Source organism: Diabrotica undecimpunctata, chromosome 5 (assembly GCF_040954645.1).
Source record: "Diabrotica undecimpunctata isolate CICGRU chromosome 5, icDiaUnde3, whole genome shotgun sequence".
Classification (NCBI taxonomy): Eukaryota; Metazoa; Arthropoda; class Insecta; order Coleoptera; family Chrysomelidae; genus Diabrotica; species Diabrotica undecimpunctata.
In genome coordinates, this window is record NC_092807.1 from 32,813,013 (window position 1) to 32,831,235 (window position 18,223).

Below are 18,223 nucleotides of genomic sequence, written 5' to 3' on the forward strand. Positions count from 1 at the left end.
TGTATTTCTCTCCACGTGTAATATGTCCGAGATATTCTAATTTTCTTGTTTTTATCGAATTTAAAATTTCCATTTCTTCGTTCATCCTTCCCAGAACCTCTTTGTTTGTGACGTGTTCTGTCCATGATATTTTCAGAATTCTTCTGTACACCCACAGCTCAAATGATTCCAGTTTTTTCATTGATGTCGCATTCAAGGTCCAAGATTCCATTTCATAAAATAAAGTCGAAAAAACATAGCACCTCGCCAACCTAACTCTTAGTTTCAGTTTTAAATCCCTGGTACATAGAACTCTTCTCATTTTGTTAAAATTTGCTCTAGTCTTTTCTATTCTTATTTTTATCTCCCGATTGTAATCATTTGTGGAGTTAATGATTGTTCCCAGGTATGCACATTTGTCCACTTGTTCGACGTTGGTTTCGTTTATTAGAAGATTCTCGTTATTTCTTTGAGTTTTCGATATTCTCATAAATTTCGTCTTCTTCACATTCATTGTTAGACCATACTCTTTTCCATACTCTGCTATTCTGGTCACCAGTCTCTGAAGATGTTCAATGTTTTCCGCTAAGATCACAGTGTCGTCCGCATATCTAATGTTGTTAATGGGAACTCCATTTACCTTTATTCCAGCTGTTTCACCTTCAAGAGCTTTTTTCAGGACCTCTTCGGAGTAGGCATTGAAAAGAATTGGCGACAATACGCATCCCTGTCTTACTCCACATCTAGTTTCAATTTCTTCTGACAGCTGTTCGTTAACACGTACTTTTGCTCGCTGTTTATAGTATAAATTTGATATGATCCTGAGGTCGTTGTAGTCAATCTACTTTGATTTCAGGACGTTCATTAAATGTTTATGTCGTACTTTATCGAATGCTTTATTATAGTCAATAAAACATGCGTATACATCTTGATTGACGTCCAGGCATCTTTGTATTAGTATATTAAGTGAAAAAAGAGCTTCACGTGTTCCTAGGCCTTTGCGAAAACCAAATTGTGTATTATTAACGTCTATGTCCAGTTTATGATATATTCGGTTATGGATGACTTTAAGTAGTAACTTTAGCGTATGAGACATTAAGCTAATGGTGCGGTAATCGCTGCATTCTCTTGGGTTTTTCTTTTTAGGGAGACAAATAAAAATAGATGTTAACCACTCTTTGGGTAATACGCCTGAACTATAAATTTGGTTCAAGACTGTCACTAAAACATCAATGTGCTTCTCATCTAGAATTTTTAGGATTTCTATAGGAAGCATATCAGGTCCAGGGCTTTTCCCGCTCTTCATTGTTTTTAATGCGTGCAATATTTCTTCTTTTGTAATATATGGACCTATTTCTTCTGACGTAAGTTCTATGTGCTCCAGATCTCCTCTTTCATCATCGAACAATTCATCGATATATTCTGCCCATCTTTGTATTTTCTCGTCCGTGTGTGTTATAGCAGTACAGTGTCTATCCAGAATTGCACAAGTGGGATTTTGTTTTCTTAGTCTTTGTTCTTTGACTTTGTTGTGTAGGTTAAACAGATCATATTTATTTTGAAGGTCTTCGATCTCTTTGCATTGCTCTTCAAAGTATTTTTCTTTTGCCTGCTTTATCGTCTTTCTAATCTCGTGGTTTATCTCTCTGTATTTATTGTTATCCTTGTTTTTAAATTGCCTCCGTTGTTCCATCATATTGAGTATCTCGTCATTCATCCATTCCTCTTTTCTCCTTGAGGAAGTCTTTCTAGACTGAGCAAGGGAAAACTGGTATTTTAGTAACTTTTCAAAAAGATGGTTTGAAAAAATATGTTTTAATGAGTTTAGAGAGCTAAGGTAATCTGTTATGCTTAGGGCTTTCGGGAACGTAAGCTTCTTAAAAACTTTTACAGCACGATATATAGCGTAGAGCTCAGCTGAATATACGATTGATGCCCATGCGTACTCCGTCTTCGGACTTAGATACATCTGAATAGATTTTATAGTGGTCGGGGTACTTATATAAAAGGGCTTCAAAATTGAACTGAATCAGTGAATTGTTTGTACGGGATTTATCGAAGTAGTCCAGAGATGTATCACAGGTTGGTAAATCGAGAAGCTAAGGCTCTTGGTATTTATTATAATATATAATAATAGTCTCTCGTTTTATACCGCTTCGCGGCTTTGGGAGTATAGCAGGGTAGTCTGCTATATCTAGGGCCTACGGTATACAAGGAAGGTAACATGGCCAGTGCTACGCTTCAACCGCCTATTATTACCCCTGGTTTTACCCAAGGTACTCATTTTATTCAGGTTGAGTCGACCTGGGGCCTATAGACATTTTTAAAAATGTCTAGTTGTTCTTGCCGGCGGTAGGATTCGAACTCCGGACCACCGGCATGCGAGGCAAGAATCCTACCGCTTGCTCTACGCAGGCCCTTGGTATTTATTATCCGATGCAAAAACCTCAGGAAAATTAGTGTTTAGATTTTGAAGTATGGATTTGATTCCTTCGTAATATGGTTTTTTCATTTAGCAATAACAACATTAGATACATTGGTTTTGAAATAGTACAAGCGACTGTGGCTGCAGTCGGCAACATACGGCGGTGATGTAGCGGTTTTCCTAGAAGAGCATAAATGCTGGGCATGGCGGAAGTTGGAAAAGTCCCTGGGAATAATCTAAGACTTTTAATATGAATAATATCTAATGATTTGGAAAGAAATTTATTATCAGTGGAATAGGTGATTGCTTCAGATGTTAGCTTTGAATCGAAGATTAAACCTAAAAATTGGTGACAATCTTCAATCTCCATCTGTTTCTCAAAAATTCTTAGGCTCGAGGGTTGTGGCAAGAGAATACAACTTCTATTGATTTTTCTATCAAAAATTAAAAATCTGTAAGGCGGAACCAATTTTCGAGAGTATTTCAAGAGTTTTGAAGAATTGTGGACATTTGATTATATAATTTATTGCCACTATAAATAATGTTGTACTGAGTACGGACCCTTGGGGTGTATTTTTAGTTGAAAAGATTTGTTGTTTAAAAAGTTTTAGATGAAGTCAGGAACCTTGAATATTCCATTTACGAAGTTGTCTCAAAATGTACTTCCAAGATATATTAAATGTAAAAGAGCTAGTTATTTTGCTCAGAGATTAAGAAATTATAATTTTTTAAAACCCATAAGAATCTGAAGTTAACAATATTTTCTAGTAATTTTCATCATTTTTTTTTGTCGTTTTATAAGCTACAATTTTTATTTTTTAAGAATATTTTTTTTTTGATAAAATACATACTTTTTGATTAGTTTTGCACAAAACCGTTTAAAAAATTGTTGTTTTTTTTGTTGAAACATCATCATTTTCACTTAAGAATAAGTCAAAAAGAATTGACGTTCAGAAAAAAATTTAAGAAACAAATGTTGTTTAAGTGGAACATTCCCGGTGTTCAGCTTTTTCAGTTGGTGCATGTACTGATATACGATTTAGATTGAACCACTTTTCTTTCAGTTTTAAAGAGACGTCTTTCCTTTCTCCCGACCAGAAAACCAGAGAGTTTTCTATCTGTAGGATATCTGAGCCTGTCCACTTCATTTTCTGAATAGCTGCTACATCCATCTTATATTCTTGTAGCTGTTTTATCGTGTATGTCGCGATTCTTGGTATATACCAGCATAGTACGTTCCATGTGTCTAAAAGAATATCCCTATTTGGATGCTTAGTTCTTCGCCGTGTTTCCGTCTAATTTCAAGACAATAGTATATGATTTATGATGACAATAACAGTCCCCAACCTGGAGGTACAACATTTTCTATTAGGGTTTGTTTCCTTTTTTAATTGATTTCATTTTTATTTGCCACATTGTATATATGAATGTATTTGCTAGCTTTTAGGCATTTCCTTTCTTTTTTATTTTAATTAGAACAAAGATGTCCACCTTTATTCTTTCTAGTTCTTTCAACACTTCTCCATGTTTTCTAGATAACCCTTGTATGTTTCACGTTGTTATAATTACATTCCGTTTCCGTAGCATTTGCCGTTGGATTGAAATGTTAATTCGATTTCGAGGCTGAGATTTTTAGTAAAATTTTTGAGTTTTTCCTTGAAAGTTTTGAATCGGGAAATTGTACTCAGATTTTTTAAAAATATTCTTAAACTGCTTTCGTGTGGCACGTTTAATTTAGATATTATGTTTATATAGCTTAATCCCATTTAAACATAACATTAAATTTTTTTTATAGTAATTAAATTGATTATTAGTAGTTGTAAATATCTCCAAATATTACCTTTTCTTTGTCCCTAATTTTTAATGATAAATCCTTGATAATCAGAGGTCCATCCTCGAAGTATTTTAGTTTCATTGATTTAAACTCAATTTTTCCGGAAACGGGCCAGTTTTTCGGTAAAGGTTTTGGTTTTGATGGTTCAGGTTCTGGCGGAAGTTGTTTATACTCTAGAACTCTCTCCACAGATAATAACTGATTCGAAATGTTTGCTGTAATTCTCATGGCGTATTGGATCATACCCGTTAGAGAAGAAGCTTGTGAAATTGCCAAACCAACTGCACCACCAGTAATACCCATGGCTAAAAAAATAATATGTTTAAAGAGGTTAACGGACACAATATAGAACTGATTACCTTCTAAATGGGAATAATCCACAATTAAAGGTTAAAGTTTGTTTATTGACGTTTCAATATCCACTTCGGAAATCGTTCTCAAAATACAAACATTAGTAAATTAAACAATTTTTTTTTTGTTTTTTTTTTTAAATAAAAAACAAAAATTATTATGGCTTATTCCCATTTAAATAGTAATTACTGTAAAATGCCACCAGAAAATAGCTTCAGAACAATATTATGATTACCTTCGTCAAATGTAAGAATACTAAAGATCAGTACAGTAATGAAGATACATGAAAACATGTCCAAACTGAATCCAAAGGCTGAACCACAAGCAATGGACGTAAATGATATACTTATGTGGTAATCTTGAAGTTTATCGAACTCGCTTTGCAAAATCTTCTCAGTCCTAAGTGCTCTGATTGTTGGTAATCCTTGCAGAGTTGAGTTAAGGTGTGTATAGATTGGACTTCTTACTAAAACAAAGAAAAGCACAATAATTTAGATGTTGTGTTAGAAATAGAAACTTTGTTAAAAAAGGTTTTGAAACTGTTTTATTGTAGGCGAGCGGTTTACCCCTATAAGCAGAGCATCAACCGACTAAAATTCTTTTTGCGTTTCTAATGCACCAAACCTTTTTTATTCGATTCTATATATTTTTCCAAGATGAAATGTATTTTTTTAAAATTTTTACAAGTGGGCCGGCAATTGTTATTAACAAATAACTTATACAAAAAAGCAATTTCACCGAATTGTTTCGGAATCAATTTTTTTAGGTGTATCTCATCAAAATAAACACTTTTTCTTTCTTGATAATTGTTCGAAAAATGCTTCCTTTTCGAGTTAATTTGCATTTTTTTGTTGAAAAAATGCCGTAATTAGTGAGTGTTGGGATTTTTTTTCTAAAAAACTACTAAATGAATTGCAATTTTTCAGATAGCTTTATAATCTCTAATCCGTCGAGTACAAGTTAGAATATTTTGACAAGGATAAATGGTTTCTATCTTGCTAAAAACGTGGACCCAAATATTTCGAATATGCCTTTCGAGAGTATCCCGCTAAGCGTGTACAGCGGTTGAGGTGCTGTAGGCGCTAAAAAAAATGCATCCAATGAAAAATTACCACCTTCGAAACCAGCATTATTACAACATTACTTAAGAGCAAAGTGGCAAATAAATGAATGGATTCAAGCAAAAAACAATATTATTTCATCTCTTGATCCATTAACCCATGGTTGGACAATGGAAAATAATTGTTTCGATTTTAATTCTTTTGAAGGCGAAACTAGTTTAGATATGTTACAAAAGTATTTCTGCTCATGTACAGGAAAATGTTCTACGAAAAATTGTAATTGTATTTCCTATAATTTAGAATGCTGCGCAGTATGTGCATGTACACTAGAGAATTGTAAAAATGTTAAAGACGACTTTATTGAAGACAATGAAATCAGCTTATTAGATGGAAATCCTGTTGCTGTTGACGAAAATTTTCAAATTATTGACAATGAAAACGATGTATAATTAATATTAAATTTTAATTTTATTATATTTTTCAATGAAAATTAATTATATAAGTATTGCTTAATGTCTGTTAATTAAGGCTAATGCTTTCACTGTAATAAAACATTCAATAATATAGTCACCACGTATATTAAAAGAAAAATTACATTATTATAGCATTGTAAAAAACGCAACAAAAAAATGCAAATAACTCGAAAAGGAAGCATTTTTCGAACAATTATCAAGAAAGAAAAAGTGTTTATTTTGATGAGATACACCTAAAAAAATTCCGAAACAATTCGGTGAAATTGCTTTTTTGTATAAGTTATTTGTTAATAACAATTGCCGGCCCACTTGTAAAAATTAAAAAAAAAACATTTCATCTTGGAAAAATATATAGAATCGAATAAAAAACGTTTGGTGCATTAGAAATGCAAAAAGAATTTTAGTCGGTATATTCTGTTTCTAAGCGTCTTTTGAGGGGTAAACCGCTCGCCTATTGTAGTATATTTAGTATTCATTGTATTTATATCGGACCTTCCACTATACTACAGAAGGACCTATAGTCCAAAACATGCACACAGGAAACGTAACCATCAGACCAATTTGTAGCAGCATGGGTTTTACTTGTAGAAAACTGTCAACGTTTTAACAAAACAAACAAAAAAATAAAAAAGAACCAAATTAGAGAGGGATGATATATCGACAATACAAACAAAACTTAATGTATTAGCTATAATAAAGCTATTAGCATTATGTACAAATAACACCTATTTTCAGCGATTTTTATAAACAAGATTCTTGATTAGCCATGGGCTCTTTATGATCTCTAATAATAGTAGATATTTTCATCAAAGAATTTAAGCAAAACCGACAGTATGGTTGATATATGTAGGTGATGTGTTCTTTATTAGCCATTATGGACCAAAAGCACTGCATAGATTTTTGATGAACATTAACTGTACAGAACAATCAATCAAATACGTCAAAGAAAAAGAAAATAACTCCTTTTCTGAAAAGAAACCATACTAACAGGTATTTAAATTATTTCAAAACATGTATTTCAAAAAGAAAATAGTCAAATCACTATATGATTATATTGCCAGAACATTATTTTTTATTGTCATTTACCTTCTCCTTCATTTATCTTCTTTTTAAGTAGACATGACTCTGTATGTAAGGAAGATATTGAAGCAACAGCGAAAGATGAAATAGGAACAGAAAGCTGTGCCCGTAAAAATCATTGGTTTGACGATGAATGCAACACAAGAAAAAATGAAGCATACAGAAAGATGCTTACCCGACGAACTAGAACAAATGTAGAGAATTACCAGACAAAGAGAAAAGAGGAAAATAATTATAAGACAAAAGAAAAAAATGCAAAATAAGACAATGCAGAGCAGAAGTCAGAATAACGACTTGAAAGATGTATTGAATAGATAGGTGGAATACTTTAACCAGGTACTTAATATAGAGGAACAAGAAGAAAACCTGGAACAATAAAGAGATGAGGTAAGGAGAACAGACGAAAGGGAAGAGGAACCACCAACGATTCTTGAAATTAAAGCAGTTAAAAAATTTGCCAGAAACAAATCACCTGGAATAGATAATCTTCCAGCTGAACTATATAAAGAAGGTCGCTACGATACCATAATGGTATTACAGCAGCTTATAAATGGAAATATGGACACACAAATCCCTTCCCAATGATTGAAATATTGAAATACTTTGCACCATACACAAAAAAGAAGATATCTTTGAATACTCTTACCACAGAGAAATTACGTTTCTAAATGCAGCGTATAAAATATTTTTACAGTGATATGTCACCGTATGGTATCATATGCAGAACGGACAGTGGAAAAATGCCAGGCTGGTTTCAGAGGTGGTAAATCGACAAATATTTAATAAACCAGCGCAAATTCTTCTCTATGCTGATGATATCAACATTGTTGGGAGAACGGAAAACGCTTTACGAGAGGCGTATGTAGCATTAAAAGAATCAGCTACAAAAATTTGTTCAATAATAAACACCAACAAAAGGAAGTATATGAAAATAAGCACGCAACCACAAATCCTACGACCACTTGCTATAGAAAACGACGTCATCGAAGCCGCGAAAGAAGTTTTATACGTGGAAGCACTCCTTAACACTGAAAATAATACTACCGCAGAGATAAACTGCAGAATTTGTACGACCAATAGATACTATTTTGGGCTCAATCTCCTCCTTAAATCCACTATTATATTGAAAAATACAGAAATAAAACTACACAAAACAATAATACGCCCAGCCTTAACAGATGGTTCAGAGACCTGGAACAAAAAGTAATGAAATCATGTTAAGATGTTTCAAAAGAAAAGTTTTAAGGCAATTCTATGAAGTAGAGAATGATAATGGAATGTGGGGAAGACGATACAACTTCGAACTTTATAAAATATACAAGAAACCAGATATCGTAAAACATGTTAAGATATGACGTCTGAGGTGAATAGGCATGTAATGCGGATGGAACAAAATGATTCAGCTAGAAAAACGCTCCTTGATAGGCCCATAATAGACCCTTGAAGACCCAGAACAAGGTTCCTTGACAACATCGCTAAAAGATATACGCAGGGTTGTAAAGCCAGAATGATGATGTTAACTCTATGTTTTTTAATGTGTTTTCGTGGTTTTCCTACCGATCGTCTTTCCATTGAGGAACTGACTCTTTAGCCATCTTTACTACTCTGCTTTTTGATATCTGGTTTATATGATCGTTCCATTTTACTTTTTTATTTCTTAAATAGTTCTTGATGTTCTCCACCTTCCATCTATGTCGTATATCTGCACTTTTAGCTCTGTCTCATAATGTCTTACCACCAATTTTTCTAAGAGTGTTCATCTTTGCTGTTTCTAATATTCCTTTTGTCCTCTCTGTGCCAGGGCGTAGTTCTACAGCATATGTCTTTATTGATTTGATGCCTGTTCTGTAAATTCCGCCATTCTTTTCCCGATATTTTTTTGTTTCATTCAAGCAACCTGCGACTCTGTCTGCTCTATTCACTAATTGGTATTTATAAACAATGAATTCAACTAGATAAAGAAACAAAACAACAGCAGTAACCAAGATCAGATGCAAGTGATCAAGTAATATCTGCAGGAGATAAAGATGATATCTACTACATGCTACGAAAAATAGATAATATAACAAGTGGTGTTTATCAATAAATATAACAAAAATAGTATATGTAGTCGTTGGAGGTGAAGGAAGCCACTAAGAACTTAGAGGCATTCAAATCAAAAATACGGATAGCTAGAAATACTTCAAGCTAGATAGCCACTTGGACAATACTTGGGAATGATGATGAATGACCAATGGGATCGTCAACAAGAAATAAAATGCCGTACCGAACAAGCAAGACAAGCTTTTATCAAATTTAAACTTCTACTATGTAACCGCAATCTTTCCTTCAATCTACGCTAGAGGATGGTTAAATGGTATGTATGGTCCATATTGTTATACGGCATGAAAACATGGACGTTAAAAGTACCTTCCATTAATAAATTGGAGGCCTTTTAAATGTGGCGTTGTGAAGAATGTTCCGCATACCATGGACAGATAGGGTGAGAAACAAGGAAGTCTTAAGAAAGGCAAATACTGAGAGAGAAGTACTCAATTTGATCAAGGTACGAAAAATTGGATACCTCGGCCATATTCTAAGAGGAGAAAAATACGCAATCCGTCAACTAATCATCCGGGGAAAGATTGAAGGCAAGAGTGGAGTAGGTTACAAACAAATGTCGTTTCTACGAAACATAAAGAACTGGACAGGCATAAATAGCACTGGCGATCTTTTGCATCCGCAAAAGACAGACGTCTGGCCTTAAGATAATTCGCCAACGCACTATAGGTGCACGGCACTATAAGAAGAAGATAGCCAGAAACTATAAGAGGCCGAGGACTACCACTGACTGGATAGACCGACGACGTGAAAAAAAAAAGGGAAAATAATCTACGAGCGGCTCAGTGTAGAGAACATTGAAAAGAACTGAGGAAACTCTATTTCCAGCGTCCAGCAGTTGACGTGATTGGCTGATTAATGATGACGATGATAAATATCTCGGTGTAACTAGAATTGGTCAAGGTAATTCAGTAATACGTCTTCGGAATAGTTATACTCTGGAATAATCAAATCATTGGAACACTGCACAAAAGTATTATGAAAAGTATCGGTTTATACAATTTAGAGTTATGGATAATAAATAAAAAAACGCATACAATCAACTATGTCCAAAGCAAATATTACAGTGGATCAATATCAATATACAGTGGATACAAGAAAATAAGTATACTAAGAAGATCGTGAAAAAAAGAAGAAAACGGTACAATAAAAGTTAGAGGAGAAGCAGAAGACTTATTTGCAGTATCTTGCTGTTCTTAAAAAAAGAACTTACATAGTGGTGTATACAAACTTACATATGGCGACTACCCAAAAACTTACATCGGTCAAATGAGTAGATCCGTTAACTTTTATCTTTACTAGTATCCTTGAAACTTAACAAATTAAAAAATACAGATATGATTCTTAATGACCAACTTAAGACAAAAAGCTCTCTCCTTCTTACCTTATTTAGTTAAAGTCTACACAGTGTAGACTCATTACACAAATGGCTTATTTGAGAAAGGCACTCTGCCAAAACCGTAGTAATAATAAATTATAATACATTTTGTGGAAGTAGTGAAAACAAAAGTTTTCAGTGTTTTATTGTTAAATAAAATAAAATTGCTATTAAATTATATTGATATTTTCATCAAAGGTTTGTTAAAAAATTTCGTTTTACTTAACATTGCGTATTTAAAATACTTCTGGATTTTTATCTAAGTATCTACATAACAATAGACGATAACTTACGCATTCCTTCAAGTCTTCTGATATTTTTGGATGTGGATAAATACATTTTTCTTATTAACCCCGTTAAAACTGCAAGAATAGCCCCCATAATTATAGCGTATGGATTAGCGACAGCTACAAGTATCAATGAACCAACCATTTGAAGCAACATCTGAAATAAAGAAATAATTTATTTAAGCCGCAAGGTAACTATTTTAGACTTTTCTTGTCCTTTTTGCTAGAGATTCATGGTATAAGTATGTTAAGTAATAAAAAGAGATCACATAAACAAAACAGACGGCAGAATAACATATCAAAACATTGAGGTCGCTTATTTGATTTAAATCCAAATGTTGGGAAAAATAAACTGCATAAAATATATAGAAGATTCGAGTTAAAAGACCAGTAAGAATTTAATCAACATACATGCCAGATGGAAGAAAGCAATGAGAGAATAGAACAGAACATTGCTTGTTACAAAATCTCCTGTTGAAAAACGAAATATGATAATCAGAGAACAAATAATAGTTTTATAACTAAAGCTCGGATTATGGACAAAAAGACTTTTTTGTCTATTTTGCCGATGTTAGGTGTTTTAGAAGACAAATTTAAATTTGATTTATACCAGATGATAATTGCATTCAACAGTCCTCTGTATAAAGTTAATTACCCCACTGTTAAGCCCTTTTTAAAAAAAAACATTTTAGTACATCCTTACATGGGAGAGTACATTGAGAAAACAAACTATGAAAGAATGATATGTGAAATGTATTTCAAAAACTAAGCGGGAGTTTGAGGGCAATTTCTTGTACATTATCATGGATGAAACATTGCGGCAGGTATATAACTAAATTAATATTTAAAATTTTGAAAAAAAACTTTGTGGGAAACCCATATTAAGTTGCAGTTAAAGAAAAAAACAAACAATTTACTATAAGTATATTTATACAGGATAATTTAACAAACCTCTTTTTACCCAACACTATACAGCTTATTTCAAATCGAATGGCGAGCCCTTCCACGAAATAGTTAATCGCGCAGACAATAGAATATCTATGATCAGGCCCATGCAGTGGCGTTGCAATATTAAACAAATTAAATTATTTGAAATCGCACTAATTACAAAAGTATTACTCACTTAAATAATAAATGGAGTCTGATTGTACACAGATTGTTTTATAGATACCAAACTTTTTGTTTGTTATAATACCATCTTTAATAATTGATACTCTATAAAGTTTGGTAAAAGTTAATTTCTAATTTAGTATCAGTTACCTTAAAACCGTAATTATAAAGTCATTATTAATGACTTCTTAACGACTCGTTAAGGACATAACAAAGAACTGATAAAAAATATTTACGAGAATTTCTAGTCACTGGATTTCAAACGAGTTCGTAATTTAGTCTCATTATGTTGTCGAGGCGTATTAGAACTATTTTGTAGAATGGATATGGTTAAGTGTAGTACGAGTAAACAGATCAGATTGACACTAGAATCCAAAGGAATAGTTTACAATGTATTTAAATATATGCAAATAGTATTTCCTGAATATAATCGAACCAGTATTAAAAAACGTGTAAGTGAAGCCACTGGAGTATCTTTACGTACAGTAGAAAGGATCATTTAACAAGCGAGTATGTTAACAAACGCAGAGTCAAATAATACACTAAAATTTCTAGCTACGACTTGCTAAAATGAAAGCGACCGTGACAGACTTGAGGGAGTATGATAAACAGTTCATTACAATACCATTCATCGTTTTCATGAGACTGAACGTTGTCGTGTGTCATTGAAGCTTTTGCAGAAAAGGCTTGAAGAGGTGTACGAGTGGACTGGAAGTGTGAGTTCCCTCTACAGAATTGTGAAATATTTGGGATTTAAATGAAAGAAAACGAAAGATAATCGACGTTTATTAATTAAACGAAATGATATTCGTGCTCTACGCATTAAATATGTGGACAAAATTAAATATTACAGAAGCGAAGGTAAGTCAATTGTATATGTTGTTGAAACCTATGTACATGCAAGACACACTACGCCAAATAGCTGGATAGATGACAGTGACAAAGGATTGTTTAAAAACATTTCAAAAGGAAACAAGTTTATTTATCGTACATGGTAGTGGGGAGATGGGTTTCATACAGAATGCCCTTTTGATTTTTAAGTCAGGAGCTAAGACAGGAGATTACCATGATGATATAAATTCAGAAAATTATGAAAAATGGATGAAATAACAGTTAATCCCCAATTTGCCTGTTGGATCTGTTGTTGTTACTGATAATGAGTCATATCATAATGTACAAATTACTAAAGCAACCACCAGTAATTTAAAAAACAATGGATATGATATCTCGGTTGACAGAAAAAATTTTACCATTTGTAACGTCAATGTTAAAACCGAAATTGTATGAAATCATCAAACTACACAAACAAGATCATATTCAATATAAATTTGACAAAGTCCTGCAAGAATGTGGACATGTTTCTTTAAAACTTCCGCCTTATCATCTAGACTTGAACGCTATAGAAATGGTTTGGGCGCAAATAAAAAATGAAGTTGCAAAACAAAACGTTTATTTTAAGTTAGAAGACGTAAAAGTGTTAGTGGAACAGGAATTTGCTAGAGTAACTGTAGATAACTGGAAGAAAGTGTGTGAACATGTTGTCAAGGTTAAAGATAAGTATTTGGAAAATGAACGTCGCATCGATGTAATTACTGAAGAATTAAGGATTGATTTAAATGATACTAGTCACGACGACAGTGCATCTGATTACGAAAGTAATATAATGTAACATTACGATGTACCTATGTAACCTATGTGAATAGAAGTTTTCCAAACTGTCCTGTATGTATGTATTATTTTTTTACTTTATTACAATCAATTCGTATATTCTTCTATTTAACTTTGTGACGTTTAAGTGAGTAATAATATAAATAATAGAGGTTTTAAAGTTAAAACAATCTTTGTAATTAATATTTATTAATACTGTAATCTGTAATAGGTATCTATGGTTTCACATACAGACAATATATGTATGTGATATAATATAATAATATGTATTAAAATGTAGTATAATACTGCCAAAAATATAATCTAATATCATTGTTTAATAAATTGTGTGTACCTATCTTTAACAATTTGATTTGAATCAAAGTATTTTTTGGAACGCCACTGCTTTGGTTAGAGAGGCGTTACTGTTTCTAAAAAATTTCCGCCACTACAGTTGAAACATACTCTACCAGCAAATAAAATAATTTGAATGCTTTTAGATGCGGCGGCATGTGTTAAAATCTGTTTAAGTTAATTTCAAGGTTTTTTATCCTAACTTAATTCATTGCACTTTTGTAGTTCACGGAGTAAAAGAATGAAGGTTTTTGTTTTTGTCTTGTATCGCTAAAATTTTTAATGGAACGTTTTCAGAGGAACTACATATGGAGAATTTGAGCTTGCTACACATGGACTCGGAAAATGCCAATTTGAGCTAGCATAGAGACAGTTAGGACATCTTTAATATCTTCTTCATGAAGTTTACTTACCAAGTTCGAGAAATAGATGAATGTGCCAATGTACTAATGGGTACAACAATTTTCAATACAATATGTGAAAAATGTTGTAAAATGGATATAATCTTCTTTATAAGATTCTTCAGTTGCTTCTATTTTAAATCTATTTGGATTTATGATTCTATACGTCATTTATCTTTTATCATTAGATGTTTTTATTTTTATTCCTCCCTATGGTTTCCTTAGGGAGGAATAAAATATTTAAAGTATCCCTAAATATAATTAAAACAAGAAAATTGGAATATCTCGGACATATTACACGTGGAGAGAAATACACCTTGCTCCAACTGATTATGCAGGGAAAGATCCAAAGAAGGAGAAGCATAGGGAGGCGTAGAATGTCATGGCTGCGCAACCTGAGAGAGTGGTACGGGTGTACATCAAATGAACTTTTCAGAGCAGCCGTCTAAAAAGTCCGAATAGCTATGATCATTGCCGACCACCGCCGCGGAGATGGCACTTGAAGAAGAAGATGGTTTCCTTATTTATTGTTTTATTACTGACTTGTTCTTTTTTATTTTGTTTTTCTTAAAAACTAGTTAAGCTACCTCCAATGCAGTTTGAATTGTTTGTCATACTTAATTTATTTAGATATTATATTCGACATACCCATAAAATTATCCGTTATGGTTTGTAAGAAATACTTTCTTAATACGTTCATTGTATCTGAGGGAAGAGTTTCTTGCGCTTAAAAAAAACAAAAGCCGGTAGGTCTCCCGAAGATGACTTAAGAGGATTACGATGTTATCCTACACGTACACTATCAGACGATATAAACTGTGTTTCTTGGACTGAAGAGGAAATCGATGAACCTAATAATGATGGGGAAGGGGAAAGTAATGAAGAACTACATGATGCAAGTCAGTAACAGAAAACTTTGGAAAACCAAAAATGAATGCAATTTATTTAACGTGCTAATAATGTAACACTATTGGCGTTAAATGTTTAATAACATTCATTGCTTTTCTATATTCAAGTCGTTATGATTGAGTTTAGCTTGCTAGCTAACTTAGTCATATTTAGAGTAAAAGTGGCTTAAGCCAACATAGCCCAATTTTTTGTATTTTATATGAAAGATATAGAATTTATATCTTCTACTTACTATCGAAGTAGAACATCCAAATCAACCACCCCCAGGAGCAAACAACAATACACCATTGGAGCCTCCATCAATTCAGGAAGTACGGAATGCAACAAAACACCTAAAAAATAATAAATCTCCAGGAAGTGATGGTATACCCGCGGAACTTCTTAAATGTGGAGGTGCTACTCTGACTAATCATATATATAAAATCATACTGAGAGCCTGGAATGAGGAACAAATCCCAGAAGAGTGGTGTATTGCGATCGTTTGCCCGCTACACAAAAAGGCTGATCAATTGGGATGTAGAAACTATAGGGGAATAACCCTCCTTAATACAGCATACAAAATATTTTTGAGTATTTTATATGGTCACCTGAGTGCATATTCAGGGGAACTTCTTGGTTTGCAAAGTCGAAATACAGGGCGAACAATCACAGGCATTTGAAACGCATGTTGGGCTGCGACAGGGAGATGCGCTGGCGTGTCTCCTTTTCAACATAGCGCCTTTTCCAGACCGCCGATGATACAAATTCAATATATGGCCTAAGGAATTATTACCATATATAATATTTATTATACAGCGCTATAAAAACCTATTCATTTATAATTTCATAAAAATTTCCAACAGTTGCATATACTGCACTCCTCGAAATTCTGCATTGATTATTTTTATTTCTGGACATTAGGATATAACCTAACAGAGGAAACATTTTTAATAAATCATCCCAAATTTTGCCAGCCTGCAAGTAAATATGAAGAAAACTAAGATAATGGCATCAACACCCAACAATAGAGTCAGAAACATCGGCCACCAATTCACGGTTGATAACTCTACCTTTGAAGTGGTGGACAAATTTACATACTTAGGCTCCCTGATCACCAAGGAGAACGTCATGACGGAAAAAATCAAGCGAAGAATAATCCTAGCAAACAAATGCTATTTTGTACTGAGTAGACATATGAGAAGCAGAAACTTAAGCCAAAAAACAAAAATAACCGTATACAAAACCCTTATACAACCAGTATTGACATATGGGTCGGAAACAAGATTAGCTTAAAAATAGTTGTTGTTAGCCGCAATAAAAACAGCCAAAATCGAATACCTCGGTCACATCATGAGGAACAGCGAAATATATTAGTTGCTGCAATCAATTCTACAGGAAAAAACAGAAGGAAAACGAGCGCCAGGAAAGTGTAGGATTTTCTGGCTGAAAACTTTACGTACGTGGTTTAGCACAATAATCACAAATCTTTTTTCAGAGCAGTAGTGCACAAAATACAGATTGCCATGATGGTCTTCATCATCCGAAACGAATAGGCACTACAAGAAGAAAAAGAAAATTGACCATTTTATTTGATTTTTTTCAAACGATTTAAACCAACCACTTTATTCCTCAGACATATCTTAAATTAACTTATGCCACTTTTATTTTTATGATTTAATGATGGTCATAATATTTAATGTATTAAAATAAACACTTACCGATCCACCATCCAACAGAACTCTTGGTATAGCTTCGTCAACAAGACCAACATCTTTAGCAAACCTGTTAAGAATTCTTCCACTTGGATTTGTATCAAAGAATCGCATTTTAGCATAAATGATTCCTTGAAATAGGAATTTATGAAGGTTTCTGGAACATGACATCACCGTAGAATAAAACGAAAATGATCTTGCAAGTGTTAGCAGTACTACCACTACAATAAGAGATCCGTAGATATAAATGCACGTTTCACTACTCCAATTTGAATAGTCTAAAATTGATTCCCAAACGGATTTTGGTGTAATTATGCTGGTAACTTCAGTAACGTAATCGGAAACAGTACTTGGGATATCTGTAACCCCAGTAAAATTAAGGTTAGCGAGTGTAGTAGCCTCCAGAACTTTAGCATTGCGTGCATCTTCTATACTGGTCCAAAAGCTAATAAAATAATCGACTAGACTTCCACTAGCTTGGACGAAAAGAAAGAGACTTAACATCATCACAACATTGCAGAAATTTGCTCCTGTTCTGAAGTATTGAATCAAAAGAGAACCTAAAACCTTTCCTTTGGAAGATTCCTCCTGTAAATCTTTCATTTCTGGTTTTCTATTTTCGTCTTCGTCGTCACTGTCTTCGTCATCATCTTCTCCGTCTAACATACTTTCAACAAAACTTTTGGAGCTTAGTATACTAGCAAGAGAAGATTTTCGACTCTGAAAATTAAAAATTATTAGATAATGATTGTCGAATTTATTTTATAATATAATAACCTACCCTTTTAGATACCCTTGAAATTTGCCTAACTAATTCGATTTCTTTGGCTTTCTCTTCCTCATTTAATTCTGGTTCAGCTGTAAGTAGTTTCGCATATGCATTATCACTATTCACTAGTTCGTTAAAGGTTCCTTCATTTTCAATTTTTCCCTAAAAAATATATTTTTATGTAAGTAAATTTAAAAGTAAATATATCCAGTATCAGTATGGGTACGAGCTAAATATAAGATTATTAAAACCGAGAAATAAGCAAATAAAAAGCCTTTTTAGTAGTACTGTTTGATACAGATTTGCTTTTGATAAAGTTGGTGATAAAAATATGTAATAAAGAACATATGCAAAAGATTAAACAGTAAAGATAG

The 18,223-nt window shown here is 33.1% G+C and overlaps 1 protein-coding gene across 1 annotated transcript in view; it reads right to left on the reverse strand.

The window, feature by feature from the left end:
• LOC140441260 (ATP-binding cassette sub-family C member 4-like) overlaps window positions 1-18,223 on the reverse strand; it is a 78,379-nt gene that overhangs the window by 6,148 nt on the left and 54,008 nt on the right. Inside the window, exons 9-13 of the mRNA XM_072531870.1 lie at window positions 17,862-18,011; window positions 17,087-17,800; window positions 10,975-11,125; window positions 4,825-5,055; window positions 4,245-4,543 (exon numbers count right to left, since the gene is read on the reverse strand). Of these exons, the coding sequence (XP_072387971.1) occupies window positions 4,245-4,543; window positions 4,825-5,055; window positions 10,975-11,125; window positions 17,087-17,800; window positions 17,862-18,011 (1,545 nt within the window). The remainder of the gene's footprint in view (window positions 1-4,244; window positions 4,544-4,824; window positions 5,056-10,974; window positions 11,126-17,086; window positions 17,801-17,861; window positions 18,012-18,223) is intronic.